General features: G+C 39.1%; 1 protein-coding gene across 2 annotated transcripts in view; it reads right to left on the bottom strand.

Moving 5' to 3' along the window:
- Positions 1 to 11,780, bottom strand: part of ptprz1b (protein tyrosine phosphatase receptor type Z1b) — a 62,066-nt gene extending 50,286 nt beyond the window's left edge. The window contains exon 1 of one of the 2 annotated variants that reach the window (XM_028044042.1): positions 11,389 to 11,780. In XM_028044042.1, coding sequence (XP_027899843.1) covers positions 11,389 to 11,452 — 64 coding nt within the window. In that variant the 5' untranslated portion in view covers positions 11,453 to 11,780. The remainder of the gene's footprint in view (positions 1 to 11,388) is intronic. The other variant, XM_028044043.1, reaches the window with a different exon arrangement.
- Between the last annotated feature and the right edge of the window lie 4,687 nt (positions 11,781 to 16,467).

Below are 16,467 nucleotides of genomic sequence, written 5' to 3'. Positions count from 1 at the left end.
GTTGCTAGGCGAAGGATTGGCATGTCAGTTGGCCACATCATTACCATGCCACAGAAGGAGCCTGGGAACCTCTCCCAACACTCAGCAACCATGAGGTGGGTAAACCCTGAACAGGTTGCCAACAAGCACACACACGAGACGGGCAACCATTCACACACACTCTTACCTGAATGCAGTACAACCAACCTAGCATGCAGGATTAGGGGCTGTGGCACAAATCCAGAGCAGCAAACAGAAAAGCAACAGCTGAGATTTTAAACTAGCAGAACTGCAGCTGTGATTCAGCACTGATACCTAAAATTCAATTGTGCAACTTTGAATCTGTCCAACATATAGCCAGAGCTACAACGAACAGCACACTCACGTATCAGGATCACGACTTGACATTTTTAGTAGAGATGCGCCGATACGATATAAATAACTGTATCGGTTCTGATATTGTAAATAATTCTAGATCGGGTATCGTTGACAATGTGCCAGATCCATAAGGGCAGATCTATTCAGTTTAATTCTATGCTTTGTGCTCTGAACAACATCATGATGTATTATTGACTTTACATTATATTTAGAATTCCTAATTTCTGAAGCATTTGAAAGAAGGCTTGTTGCAATTTATTTTTACATGTTCGACCAAGGTAGTTGTTTTTGTCAGTTTTACCAAGCTTGTGAAGCTGTTGGTGTACTTAAGTGTGCTGTACTGGTGCAGAGTTATCAAATAAATATCTGTATGTCAGTACATTTATGTCTGTGTTTGAAAAAAGAAACGTATTAAGTCAATTCAGCCAATTTTGGTATAAGATCAGCTGATACTAAACTTCAAATATCAGTTTCTGTATCAGAAGTGAAAAAGTGGATCGATGCATCCCTAACTTTTAGCAATATAATATTTTGTAAAGCTTATATGTGCCTTCTACTTTACAATTATGTCCTACTTTGTGTTTTTCTGTCACAAAATGTTGATAACACACAAAGTGGAAAAGTTCAGTCTGGCCCAACAATTAAACTGCAGTGTTAAGTTCAAAGTTCACTAACAGTAGTAGAGCTGTTGATGGAGTCTTTGAACATTAGAGGACAATGATGGTATTCTTTAGAAATCCTGGATTTTGACATATGCACTGAAGTCTCCACTGACCATCATCTGGGTAGATTAAAAGGTAGTGAAGTTGTCTCAATCCTTGGTGCCAAAGGGAAGAAAAAAAACAACAGTAGCTTTTTTATGTGAGCCCAGTCAGACACAGACAGCCATTGTCAGCTAATGGAACTTCAGACAGGCTTCCTCATCTGGAGAGAGCGCTGGCATTTGATGATTGAACATCGGAGCGCTGGTCTTAGCGACTTAGTTTCACTCTTCTGCTCCTTTTCACCTTTTGTTCTCTGGTATCCTGCCATCATTCTTTTCTACTGAAAACTTTCTGCTCCCCATGCCTAGCTGCTTCCTTTATGTAAATGTTAAATGTATTTGGTTTCTTCGTTAATCCCTCGTCTCAGTGCACAACCGAGTAGTTTCACTAGTTATTCAAACTAAATGAAATTCTTACAGGAATTGCCACAAAATTGATACTATTTGATTATAAAAACTTTATTATAGTTGCTATAAGTAGAGGTGTAGTCAGTGGAGGGTTTTTATGTTGACCATATGGGCAGTTGCCCAGGGTAGCTATAGAAGGGGGGACAAATAAAGAGCAAATAAAAAAAATATCTGATAAAGTGATGAGTTGGCAACCTGGATGCTGGTGAGAATTAGGATACCAAAAGTTAGTTAGACCCAACTGTAAATGAAAATTGATTTCACTATCTTTTCATTGGGCGGGGTTGCCCGTCGCATTATTCATACAAGAAGCACCACGTCCATCAGCTGTGACAATATTAAGCACACAAAATCTTTTTCAAAAAAATGTTGGCAATATTCTTGGGAAATGTAATTTAATTTGAAATTAGAGATAATCAAAAGCAGTCTAGATTCAAACAAAACAAATCTGTACACTAGTGCTTTAAGTCCTGAAGGAAATGCTAATGTTAGCAAGCAGTTTGTCTGTAGCATTCTTACAGTGCTGGCATTGCTTTGTTTTGCATCAAGCAGTGGCAGTTGTTGCATCAGTTGAGCCCAGAGTGTGGATCCGTTCTTCTGTAGCAATTATAGATATTTTATATTTCATAGGTAGAGTAAAGATTTCTCAAACCAGTAGTACATCACCAATATTCCAGTCGCACTTGGCATGCAGACTGTTTTTACAAACATTTGAGAAATAATGTATACAGTATAAAATGTTGTTTTTTTTAATCAGATTTTTTATTATCACAATATTACCCAAAAAAGAAAAAGCGAGATAAAATTCTAAGTCCTTATCGCCATTTTGAGGCATATTGGGAAAATGCAATAGTGTCACTATAAAGAAACAAACATGTTTTCTATGTATCTTTAAAAGCCAGTAGTTTGCATAAAACTGGTATTCAGATCCCTGTATACATTAACCCAAATTTTCTGGGTGAATAAGTGGGTCCTGGCAATGTTTCAGTTACTCACAACAACCACTCAGTTGCCTGAAGCAACGCATTATTTATACGTTAGGTTTACCTGATGAAAACCTGCAGATAAAAAGCAACAATATGGCTTGATGCAATGAAGGAAATGGTGCATACAATGTGAGTCGTTATCCACTGTTGACTCCATGCTGGTTAAAAGGGTTGATTTATAGTGGAGGTTAATGCAGGATTAACCTTTCAGCAGATTAAAAGCTGAAAATATGACCCTGATTTAATATTTTAAAATGAAAACTGTGTTAGAATGATTGAATTCTGAGATGCGTTTCCTAAAAGTTTATCTATGCCTGACAACATTCATATGTTTAGATCTTATATTCATCGTGAGGACAGACAAAATGTTCGGCTTTGATTCTGGGCAGCTCTTTTTACTGGTTCATATTGTATAAGAAGCTAAAAAAAATCTGTAAATATGGTGTTCAGAGTTCTGGTCGACTTGATAATCACATGTGAAATTAGCCTTTTAAAAAGAATATTGTGATTTTTTTAACTATGCTGAGAAACTTAATGTAAAAGAGAGATCAATTTAATAATTACCATAAAGTAATTTTTTTAACCAGGTGTTTACTTTTCAGGCACTTTGTAAAGAGAAATTTAGTTTTATTTAATTTAGTTTTATTCCCAACATTTACCTTTAAACAGAACCTCTGGTGATTGAGTCATGATTATCTGTTTGAGTATTTTTTAAAAATCCAAACATCTAATTTACATTTTTCTATTGGTATTTGACATTTGATCAAAAAATGTGATCTAAGAAACAAAGCAATTGCGAAAAACTCACATTTTTTGGTAAAACGTTTTTGCATTAGGATGAGGTTGTTTTTCAGCCACATCAAGATTTCTTTTTTGCAAAACTGCAAAGGAAATACTTTATTCGCATCACAAAAGTCACGCTAGTTTGCATGTAGCAGCAACGCAACACAAGGAGTCTCGCAGCATCATACAGTTAGCCAAATGTTTCATGCAAGTGTTTACATACATTGCCGCCATGATTTTTAATGAACTAGTCCTTGTACTTTTTTAACCCAACCGCAGTCTTAGCACGACGCTTACAGGACGAGCGCGGCGGATGTCACGGTCAGACAATATGAAAGCAAAAGGGTTGTCCTGTCAGACTGTCAGTTCCCGAAACCCGAATAAAAAAAACTTATAAAAGCGCACAGGGTAAAAAGCTCCCAATACACCCTGCCTATAAAACTGTGGGAGGATTGAACTGTGGGACCTACCCAGGACATATGAAAAGAACCTTTATTGCCATTTAAACAACTATTTTTCTCCTTTGCCACACTTTTCTGACGTTGCTAAAACACTAGCATTACCAGAGAAGGGTCATTTAACATTTCTACCTTTGGAGCCCAGAGACGGGTCGACTGACCTGAAGGATTTTAGCTAGCATCCTATAAGCAGGTGTGAACAGGCGCTTTTGTTCTGTAAATAAGGCCATTACTGGCGCACCAAAGGAAGGGGGAAAGCTTAACTCCCAACTAACTGTCTAGTTAGTTCTATTCAGTATATTGTATTTTATAATATAAAGATTATATATATTATATTTAGCTTAATTTTATTTTAGCAAAAAAGCACAATGAGTTAATTTTAATATTTTAAATGGAGAATTAGAAATTTTACAGCCAGGTACAGCTGTGAGCAATGACCAGAAGTATTTGTGTCTAAGTCAAGAGGACTGAAATTCCAGCATGAGAAATATACAAAAGAACAACTGTTATTTGTTTAAATGCTTTTTATTTTTGTCATTAAAAACGATACAAAAAATACAAGAAATAAAACAATTCCACACATATTTACACTAGGCACAGTGGGGGGCTGCATATGTGTGTGTGTGAGTGGCATGTCCTTGTTAGGCTGGCATTTCAGCACTCACTCAGCAGTCTGTCTGCACTGTCGGAACATACCTGGCACTGCCAGGGTATGATCCTGGTGCATTTGCCACATGTGTATTTGTAGCAATCAACGCATCTCAATGGAGATATGTCCCCACTTGTTCTTCGTGCCACACTGTGCCATCTTTCGCGGTCTCTGACGGCTCACTCCCCAAACGAGCTGTCTTTTTTGGTAGAGGGAGAGTCTCCTCATCTGCAAGATAAACAATTTCAAATTAACTTTTTGTTTGGTTCTAAATAAAAAATAGTCAGGAAAATAAAATAGGTCGGTTGAGAAATCTAACCTGAAGACAGCTCAGAGTCCGAATCCGGTTGAAGATCTATGTCTTCTCCATCTGAATCACAAGGGCTGGCACTGCTCTGAATCAGTTCCAATGCCTTCTGAGTGGTGAACCTCTTCTGCATTTTGTTTCTTGTGAACTAAATAGGTGAAGCAGTCACCTATTTATCCTCCACAGCACAAAAGGCTGCATGCAAATTTGCATGTGCAAAGTCTCCCAGATTTTTTTGCTTACACTTTTTGCATGATTTTTTTGAGGTGGATCAACACAATTAATTTGGTTAATTTATTTCTAAACTGTCATTTTAAACCCACTTAGCTTTATTTAAAAGAAAAACATTACTAATTTATTTTAGAAAAACCTTTGCATATTTCTTGAAACAGATTGTATGTTTTGCAAACTCTATGTACATTTGGCAAAATGACCTGGATAATGCAGCACAACATCATGGATCAGCTGCAAAAGGTCACATCTCTCCAAAAACACTTCATGTATGCTTCAAAACTAAACTGAAGAGCATTACCTACAGGAGAGTCTACTGTAGAGCTGCCTCCATCATAGATACCCACCCCCAACATGGACTATTCACACTCCTACCTTCTGGCCTGACGGTCAACGGCTACATTTACAATAGAAGAAGGGATGCTAATTTGAGCCATCAGAGTCGTCAGTTTAGACTCAGGGTCTTTTGACCCTCTTTCGGGACTTCAGGGGGGAGGTCGAAAACCCTGGTAATGCTAGTAAAAGAATCTACCGTCAGAGTAGCGAGATCGGGGTTTCACTGTCCAGGTGCCTCAGCATCAAGAAGATCAAGACATCCTCATGGCACAGAACAGCTTTAAAATAGCCGTGACCGTATGCCGCTAAAGTTAGACCAGACCACAGCTAAGTGGATTAAAGAATGAGAGCATTTATGAATATAACCCTTTAGATGGAGAGGTCAGATGAAAAAGTGACAGTGAGAAAAGCGAGAAAGTGGTGGGAAAAGAAGATAAAGTATCAAAGAAGAAAGCAGGTAATCAATTATTCAGTGTAACATCTGTGTTTTTTAGCAATGCTAACTCTGTGGTAACCATCCCACTGGATTCACTGTTCGTCTTCAATGTATGTAATGGAGTGCAGTTTGAACACAGACGTTTCTATGTAGTTCAAATCGCTAAATCTTTCTGACACTCAGAAGAGTTTCAATGTAGCCAAGTTTAGAATAAAACTTTCTGCATTCTTGCGTCTTCCTCTTCAAAGTCAACATTAAGGCGGCTTTAGGAAAACTATCTGAATCAATCATGTTGGGATGATTTGTTATCGCTTTGATGTTAGGTAGGTTGTGTAAAAGAAGCTCCAAACCTGAGTTTTATTCCCCAGCAGGAGACATTCCTCCTCAGTAGAAAGCATTTCAACAAATAGCAAATATCCTCAGGTGGCACCAGGGTGGAGTATTCACTCAGGATAGGATGTGAGAAGCGATACAAATGCAGAGTTTTGCAACTACACACTGGGAATGACAGTCAAGAATGGGGAGCGATGATATAGATCATACAAAATGGAACAATTTGTCTCAGCACACATTCATTTGCTGGAAGATCACCTACTGTATTCATTTCCTTCTAACATATTGTGAAGATTCTATGCCTTTCTTAGGCCTAGTCCACGTGTAGCGCAATATCTTGGTTTTATGAGTTTCTGCCTTTTATCCACTCAAAAGCTCAGTTTAGTAACGCTTATTTATAAAAACTCAGACCGAAGTGGATATTTGAGAAAAAGTGTACATGAGAAATTACAGTCTGTGTCCAATATGTGTCAATATCCATGTACTTACTCTGACAAGACTCCCAATCGACATCATCCACATTAAGTCCCATTACAACAAATTCAGGTTTGTGGATCTGATATGACAAAATGCATTAGAATAGCTCATGAGGGCATTTAAGAAGAGCTGTAGAAGTAAACACCGACAGACATCCTAACCACTCAGACCAGTGAAATGCCATTTCATTCAAGTATAATTATAAAGTGGTTGTAAGGCAGCCTTCCAGCTGGATGTGAACTCCCATGCCCTGGTGATTTGTATCTGACTGCAAGTTATGTCATCGCTCTTCCACTAAATTCATGGATGTACTCCCTCTGCTTTGCTATGGGGCCCCAGAAGCATGTGTCACTATTTTGTAGCCAATTAATTTTGTACCATCCGGCATCCCGTTATGTCGACCGGACGAGACCCCTCTGGATCGAGTGCTCAGCCAGATGGCATCCCATCAGCAGAACATATGATTGCTGATGTCACATTGAACCTGACATAATGTTTGGTGGCACTTTGCCCAGATTTCCCTCAGTGAAACGAAGAGGGCATCTTTTATCTTGTAAGAACTGTCACTGGACAGCTATTTATGAGTGTCTACTTTACAAAAACTACGTCCACCAACAGCATATACAGTGTACTTGCAAGTTGCCAATGTGGTACTTGTCCAACAAGCTAATATCCAGTGTCCAATGTTGGCCCAAACACTAAAGCTAAACTAATCAGAATATCTCTACACCTACAGTAGCTGCTGACTTTTATGGGCTTAGTATTTTAAGAAGAAACATGATGCCTTTTATTCACAACATAACAAAATTCAAAGGTTTTTAAGACGACTGTGGTGCTCTTTAGTCTGAACATAATAAGGTTAGAATAACACACAACACCAAAGACCAAGGCTGTCTGTAAGGTTACTTTCTCTACTGATTTGATAACTTGTGTGGACACTCAATATCACTGAACCACCCTTAAAGAGAATCCACAATACCAATTCTTACAACAGAATGAATTTTCTGGGCTTTTCTGGAACCACACTAATAACTTACATGGGTTGAATTATCAGCAGCCATGTCAACATTTTTAAGTATCGCATTTGAAAAGGTTAATGGAACGACAAAATTCTAAATCATTTTCCCAATTTTGCAAAAATGTGTTTACAATCGCTTGAGGTGGTTTTTGACTTTTCAGAAAAAAATTTAAGGCACTAAAGGGGAGATGGGAACATATTTGTCAAATAAGTTCTGACGTAGCAACTGGCTTCTGTGGCAGAGTGTAACTGAGCTACCCGCGGTGTGGCATGCTAAACTGTGGAAATCTGTACAACATCTTTTCATCAAAGAATAAGTAAGACAATAAAAGTTTTTTAAAACATTTCTAGATCTACCCAAAGCTGCTGCCTCAGTAAGCTATGCCAAAGTCTGTTCCCGAAATTCTAATTTTCTCCTCTAAAAAATATCTTGAAGACCATAAACTGTGGATTATTTGTTGACAATTTGCACTGACAAATATAAGTTCTGACATGGCAAACATTTACCTTTAGTCCATCTAACTATGAACTTTATATATGTTTTTGGTCCTTTTTGTTCTCTTTTTTTAAGAACTCAATCTATAAAAGCCTACATGTCCAAGTACAAATATTTTGGCAATGTTATAAAGTACAGAATTTTGAAAAGATGTTTTTTTTAAATGCAATAGGTAAAAGACACTGTCATGGCAACACCTTTCAGGAGCGAGCACTTTCCTGCATCAGCAAGCAGAAGCAGTTATCAATGGAAGCCATTGATAACTGCTTCTGCTTGCTGACGTTTATTTCTAATCAACTAAAGTAATATGAGATTGAGACTTTGTATCCACAACTCACAAATCCAAAACCTAGTCAATCAATATTGCAGCATTTGGTCTTAAATGAACTCATTTGTACTTTGATAGGTTTTGGGCTATGGAAAGAAGCCCTAACTCTCCTGATAGTCCTTTTCTGCCTTTTGCCTTTTATTTAGAGGCTTCCACTTAGTATTCACACATATCTCAACTGGTGGGATTTAACACACGCAATTATAAGTAGAAAGCATCAAATGCAATCATGTTGTGCAGGCTAAGTGGGATAAATGGTGTCTGCTCTTAACATTAGAGGAAAGTACCGCATAGAGAAAAAACATGCTGAGCTCAAGAAGATTAGCTTCAAATCTGAACGCAGTTGGATTCAAAGAACTCAAAACGCTGTTGTTGTTTTTTTTCGGGGGGGGGGGTTAATACTGAATGTTAAAAGTAAAATTTTGCAGAAAAACAGGAAAGCATGTCATGATCTCGCTCCCCTGCTGAACTGCAGATACCATCAGATTGACGGGCATCGTCTGCTAGAGCTACAGAGATCCGTGGAGTGTAGATGGAACCATGCTGAAGAGCATATGTCTCGGTGAGAGAGGCACATGCTGATTGGTGGAAACAAGGCCAGAGATGGCAGCCATAACATCACAGCAATTTATATGTATGTAGCAGAGTGTGAGAAGGTAGGGCATGAAAATGTGTTCCTTTTGAGTCCAGGCTTACTGGAAGACAGGCGGCGTTTTCAGAAGTACTTATCGGGTTCACTTCGTTTCAATAGAGAGAGCAAATAACAAGACATAGAGGAAAAGGGTTAAAAGACAGTGAATTGAGGATGCGTGTGGTTGTAGTGATGCATCTTTTAACTCATTCCATCTCTGACCGTTGGTATATTTCTACCGTATATTACAGTTCTTTTGGGTTTTGTTTCTATTGGTTTCCTCTGAGTAAAACATGATCACAGAAGAATCATGTCAAGGCAAGTTGAGGACATGGAAAAAGCCTAATCTGGGCTTCCGAGGCAGAACGTCATAGTCTTCATCTTCTGGCGCTCCTTAAAAGAAATGCCAAATTAAATCAAATAACCTTGTTAGGAGGGAGTGGTACGTATGTTAGCGTCCTCATGTTGATTTCTCCCAGTTCTAATCAAACTATCAAAGCTTTTCGGAAAAAAACTTGAGAGTGAGGCGTTTCCAAACTGATTTTAAATTCTGTGGGAAAAAATTATAGAAAGGTAATTATAGTTGAAGCAACAAACCAATCAGTGGTTAACCAGAATCACTCAGCTTTTCACTTGAAGAGTGACTGGACTATCAAATGTTAAAAACAGCGTAAAGTGAGTCTAGGTTTGCTATGATGCGTTGCACAAATTGGGATTATGAAAATAAATCCACTTGATGGAAAGATACCAATTGCAGAAAAAAAACCTCAGGTTTTTTTTTTTTTTAATAAAAAGCCTTTGTCACAAAACTACAAAGGAATCACTTTTTTGCATCACATGAGTGACATGATCAACAGCCGGATGCTACTACCGATGGAAAAGACAAAGACGGCAGGAAGTGGTAGGAAGACGAGGGCGTGGCATGATTTTTAATGACTTATCACATGTACAAACTTATTCACATGTGATTTTAATTGAGTTTCTTCTTTAGTGAAAACGCCACAATTGTGAAATTTAGTTTTTTCGACATTGGTGAAATTGCCTTGCAAATACAGTATATTGCAATTAAAAACCACAAGCGTTGGATTGTTCATTGACAATTTGCAGTGTCAATATTTTTCGGTCATATGTAAAAAGTGCACTGATTGGTCATTGAGCATCTTGTTTGGTCTAACCACCGGAAGACGCTTTAGGGACGCTATTTGGGTAATTCAAACACAACTTCTTAATATTTTTGAATATTTTCAGATGTTTTCTTATGCTTTCCGGCGTCTCGTGATAATCCTTAATAACTGTACGATAACCCTTAATCTTTTCTAATAATTTCAGTTCAATTCTGCCGGTTTTCAGAGCAGACTCACTGTCCAAACCAAAATCTTTTGCATTTTGGAAAAAGAAAAAAAAAATCACATTGATTATTGATTATTTCAGCAGGTTGTTGTAGCAATACTGACGGATAAAGACACAAGTGTGACTTCAAACCACTTTCATTACAAATTAATCACCATCATCATCAAAATTATTACCGTCAGGCATATTATTGCCATCTTCAGAAGCTTTAACCGAAACAGCAGCGGTGTAAAATATGTTAATGTCAGCAGTCACAACAATATCCACTATTATATGAACAAATCTACTGCAGATGAGTACATTGTCCATATTTCAAAAATGTCCTGGCCTAGGCCCTCCACTCAAAAGTTCTCACAGGCATTTAACTTGAGGTAATTTGTCCATTTTCTATCTGAGTAGAAATTAGACTACTAGAAATTAACCCCCACCTTGTCACCTGTTACCAAATCCAGTCCTCTCTTCAGACTTAACCAGTAACAGTTCATACAGACAAAAAGTATCCAGGTGGAACAAAAAGAGCAATTTGTTAGAAAGATGCACATTTGTTCTTATTTATTTTTGGATTTCTTTTTTTCTTTTCCATACATAATATTTGAGGCAACTAAGATTGCAGTGAGCATCTCAAGTCCTGCACATGGTCCCTCTGCAGAACATCAGCTGCGTTTTTGTTTTGGTCATTCACAGTGTTTGTTCAAAAATACTGACCCCAGAGACTTTCATTTGCATGACGGACTGCAGAGGAAAATATTCTTTCAGCAGGGAATTAAAAAGAAAAAAAATTATATATATACATATATATATATATATCCCTGCATAAAAACAGCCCCGTTGCTCATTCTAATGAGGCTGAACTAAAATCCACAAAGCGACTCTTAACCAACGATTGCATAATCTGAAAAGTGCGTTGGGTGTCCGTGGGAATTCATTAGACGCGCGCAGCTCAAAATGAAGCGCGTTCATATCGTCACATGTCAGTCAGAAGACATTTAAACCCTTCTTTCTATCCCCTCTTTTCTCTACCGCAACAGTTCGTTCTCTTACCTATGTGGCTGATTAGAAGCAGCTGGCAGATGCCAACATCGGTTCTCGGAGCCGTAGAGTACATGGTGTCGACGAGCTCAACGTAAAAAGCCGGGAGGAAAAGAAAAAAAATGTTTTCCGTTTGTTTAAAAAAAAAAATTAAAAATGAAAATTATCGGATGCGCTAAGAGGTCATCGTTGAGCCCGTCCTCTTGTGTGCGGGACGGACTCGATACAGACTGGCTCAGCTCGGCTTGGTTCTGCTGGGTTGGTTTAAGGAGAGCGGGCTCGCGCGCCGCCTGGTTGGTTGGTTGGTTGGTTGGTTGGCTGGACTGTTGCGGACTCGCGCACTCTTCACGTATATCGCATTAAGGAGACGGACAGCGCGCGCGCCGCCCACTGCCTTGAACGGAAATCAGTGAATCGCTCCTATCACGTGCGTCTGATCTTCCTGGAGGGACCCATTTATCTGCAGCGGCTGGGACTCGCTGGCTGCCTGACGCTCACACAGCCTGTCATAAATACAGTTGATATTATATCATACAGGTTGATCGTTGCACTTCTTGTTTTTTTCTTCTTCTTTTTTTTTTTTTTTTTAGCATTTTAACCCATGGCAATATGTTAACATTTCTGGAGTATTATTTGCGAGAACATAAAAAGAACCCTAACAATGATGTATGTAGGTTAAAAATGACAGCATTTAAAATCTCAAAATTGCATTTCTCACCATTTATAATGAAAGGCTGTGACCTAAAAAATTTGAACTCTTTATATATATATATATATATATATATATATATATATATATATATATACATACATATATACAGTATATGAATTAAGCTTTCAGAAAATGTTATTTAATAAATGCTTACATTTTTTCCGACAATAAGATAAATATTAATCATCTGGTTGACTACCAATAATCCTTTATACTGCCAAAAAAAGTCTATTCTGCACTATAGAAACATGTATAGATTAGCTGTAACAGCAGTAATAAAAAGGACAATGTTGAATAAAGCCAAACGGTACTCTAGTTGAGCATTAAGAAACGAACAAACTTGGAATAAAATTCTGAAATACAAATTGAACTTTCAGAATGTTTCCTGAAATGTGCATCATTTTGGTGATGTTATGTTTGTTTAGTTGTTGACTGTATGGTGTTTTCCTTATAACGTTGTAAGTTAGTGTTTTTATGACATAAAGGACTTTGAACTGCTGTACTGCTGAAATGTGCTATACAAATAAACTTGACTTGATTGATAGAAATTTCAGTTCCCCTTTATTTTAACTACATTAACATAAAACGTGACACAAAAAAGTGTGCACCCCTTTTCTTTTAACATTTTCGTCATGCGTTTTTGCTCCAAAAGGATGGGGCTCATGTTTCAATCAATTAATCAGTCAAGTTTATTTGTATAGCACATTTCAGCAACAAGGCAGTTCAAAGTCCTTTACATCATAAAAACACAAAAATCTAAAATAAAAATGGAAGAAAACACATACAATTGAAAAACCAGTAACAAACATTACATTTTGTGTGCCATGATCAAAATCCTCAATTCACATCAGATCCGTTGGACAATGTTCCAACTCAAAATAAATAGGTGGGTTTTCAGCCTTGATTTAAAGGATCAGAAGCGCCTGCTAATAGTCTACTAGTGGAGGAAGAACCGGTTAAAGCCAGGCCTGTGGAGAAGGAGCTTTTGACAACTAAGATTGGCTGATGTTTCCTTCCAGGACAGCCGTGAATTGAGCTCCATCCGTCTCACATCAACTCCAACAAGTTTTCACCGCCATGTGGAGGTGAAAGGTTCACGGTTACAAGTAGTGTCAGTCTTCAGCACGCCTAATGTTCTGCACGAAGGTCAAAAGGTTTCATTTCGTGTCTCCCCTGACCAGAGCACGTTCTTCCACAAGTCTGCTGCTTCTGCTGCCTGGCTTGTGGGAAATCGAGAAACGTAAAAGTAAGAAACCTTCTTGATCCATCTTTTATTTAGAAAGCGCAGCATTGTAATTTTCCACAGAACCAAACAAAGATGGCATCAGTGCTCCCGGGTATTACTTCAGGCAAGTAGAAGAGCCATGGAGGAATGGTAATACGACTTCAAAGATACCTTCAAACTGTGAACCGTCTGAAAAACTGAAACAGTACCACATAATGATGCAGGAATGTGAGCCAAGAGGACCTGAATCAGTGTGGGCTTTTTGTGATGAGAGTGAGATTTGGCAGCGGCTGGACTTCAGGATTCCCATGAAGTACACAGTTGTGGGTTGCCGGGTGTTTGAATGTGCATTTGTGTGTCTTGTGAGCGAGAGAGAGAGAGAGCGCGTTTCCACAAGCAATCAACAGGTTTCACTGGTGCAACAGGGCCACAGCTGATGGGAGCTTGGAAGTGTGTGCGTGTTTGTGTGTGTGGGCGGGGGTGGGCGTGTGGGGGTGTGTGTGTGGGGCAAGCCTCGGTCGCACAATGACACAAGGCTCCCATTACTCTGTGTGCATCAATTAGCATACATTAAAAGAGATAATCCCCTTGAATTCACGCAGGAGCCTCGTCTCATTTGTTGGACCAACATTTTTTTTCAGACGCCTGTCTGACAATATCCTCTCTGGTTCTCTGCTTCCGGGTGTAAGGCGGCGGCCCCCGAATGCACGCTTGTGGCTCATGAAAGGGATTGTGGCTTGTACAGTAACATGTTGATGGCAGCGATGGAGTGTGTACGGACGTGAACCGATGAGAAAACTCTTTGAAAGTCTGCAACGCCTTGCTTGTCTAACATTTCATAATGTTAGACAAGAAAACCTTGTCTAACATGACAAGGTTATACAAGGTTTATGGAATCTTATGTGATATGCCAATTAAAGTGGTTTATAATCCCAAAGAATGGCATGCATTGTCTGTTTCTCATTGCTGATACCTCAACTTCCCTTCCCTGCAATCGGTGACTTGCTCCCTCCTTCTTGATGTGCTTGGTTTTTGATCACCAGTGGCAAGCCTTTTTGACAATTTGGGCAAAACATAAAAAAGTTCAAGACGTATGAGAAGGCTTTTTGTTAAATGAAAGACCCGATGAAAGCTTATGACGGTTAGAGTGGACGCTGAGTTGGGATGAAGGAACATATCATGTTGCCGTCTCCGAGTTGCCTTTACCTCCCGTTGCGGCAGAAATCTGATTGTCTTTATTCTGAGCTCTCAGGCTGCCATAGATTATGGATGTTGTGTTGCCGCTGTCTGTTCTCTCTCTGATTGTGCAATCAAACCACAACTGGAACATGGTCAATAACTCGATGGTTCTCATTTGAGCTACCTGCAGTGAGCTTTCGAATAAGTCGGGTCTGGATTGTCAGTATTTAGTGTCTTAAGATATCTCTTACTTTTCAAGGTGGTCAAGAATATAGAAATAGTGCAAAATTCTCTTTGCATCTGTGTGATCCTATGCATATTTGTATATGTTGAACCCCTGGTGAAAGGACAATACAGTGGTATTGACCTCCAACGGTGCCAATCGGAGGTCGGTATCCTGGACACCACTGGGCTGACAAACACTGGTCGATGTGTGTGTGTGTTTATTGGTTAGAGTGGTGCTGTTGGCAGGTCAATGGCTGCTGTGGAGCAACACCTCTCATTAGTCCAGAACATATGTGGCATTCAGATCAATACTGCAGCTAATTATTGCATACAGTGTGTACGCTTGAACGGTGGCAAACATAACGTGGCCAATATTCCAGAATTTTAAATGGGCAGTATTATGTAATATATATATTTATTTAGCTTTAAATCATGTTATAATGTTATTCCCTCATCAAAAACATACCTGGAGTGTTGCTTTAACTCTTTCATCCTTCAATCTCCATGGCAACCACTCAGCTCTGGTGGACCTAGCTCCACCTTCGAGACACAGCTCCTACCATGGATCTGGAGTTTCCAGTCTTCTGAGCTTCTGCCTTACAAAGCAGTGACTCCCCACTCAGCTCCTTCAGACTAGCCATCGGCAATTAGCAAACACCTGGTGGCATCCATTGAGCTCATTGTGGAAGTGTAACTCTGGTAAAAATGTTAAAGTGTTACTAGAGGAGCCATGTTGTGATGACTTCCTGAAGGTGGAGTGTCAGAAAGAGCAAGAGTTCGTAAAGAGACATAGGCCCAATTTCAAGATGCTAAATCACAAAGTGAAACTTCTAGTAAGTCAAATTTGATACATACAGTATTTTTATAACAACCAAAGGCAACACAGTTACTTGATTGTGCTATAAAATGGCACTATGTATCTGGAAAACACATAATACTGCCCCTTTAATGTAGACAGAACTGAGGTTTGTGTAAGACATTGCTGAAAAGTTTGCATTTCTAGCCATATTAGGACTTTACATGGACTTCCATTCATTTTATTAATTCCACTTGTACCTGACAAAAACACTTTTCTTAATCCCAACCATCCAAATTGGGGTCTGCCATATTAGGAACAGACTCATGATTAGGCCCCCAGAGCCTACCGGTTTTCAGTAACTCAGTAAAAATGCCAGAAAAGGTCCAAAAAAGGCAACATAGATCAGTCCACATGCACACACACATAAATTCACATCCCTAAGTGTGTGTTGGATCTGTAGTTTCAGTGGTGGGTCTCCTTTGACTTCTCAAGATTATACTAATTACAAATCCAAAAGCTTTGGGCGAGGGAGCTGGTCCCTAAATGTCAGGCTCAGTCATAGGGGCCCCTTTGAGGAATAGAAGCTGGAGCACAAACACCCTGACCTCACCAGGCAGCCACTATTGCCACATGGCCCCCATCTTTCCTCCTGAGAACATTAGGTGGTTTTGTGTTTCAGAGATTATTCATCCTCTGGGTTTGTCTCGTTGGGGTCTTTAACCCCTGGTAAAGATGGGACTGCTAAGCAGACCCCACCGTAAGCACAGCTAAGTCATCTGAGTTGGGGATTTGTCCTACAGACGTCCCACACCTCAGTCTCAAAGGATCTGCTCAAAGAACGGGAAATTAAGGGTCTGCTTGTAACATCTTGACCTGTAGCTCACACTTTCCTCAGGCATGGCTCCTACATTTTCATGAATACATCATGTGCTTATGCTCCATTACTATATC

This window comes from Xiphophorus couchianus, chromosome 17 (assembly GCF_001444195.1).
Source record: "Xiphophorus couchianus chromosome 17, X_couchianus-1.0, whole genome shotgun sequence".
Lineage (NCBI taxonomy): Eukaryota > Metazoa > Chordata > Actinopteri > Cyprinodontiformes > Poeciliidae > Xiphophorus > Xiphophorus couchianus.
This window is presented reverse-complemented; position numbering and strand designations above follow the sequence as displayed.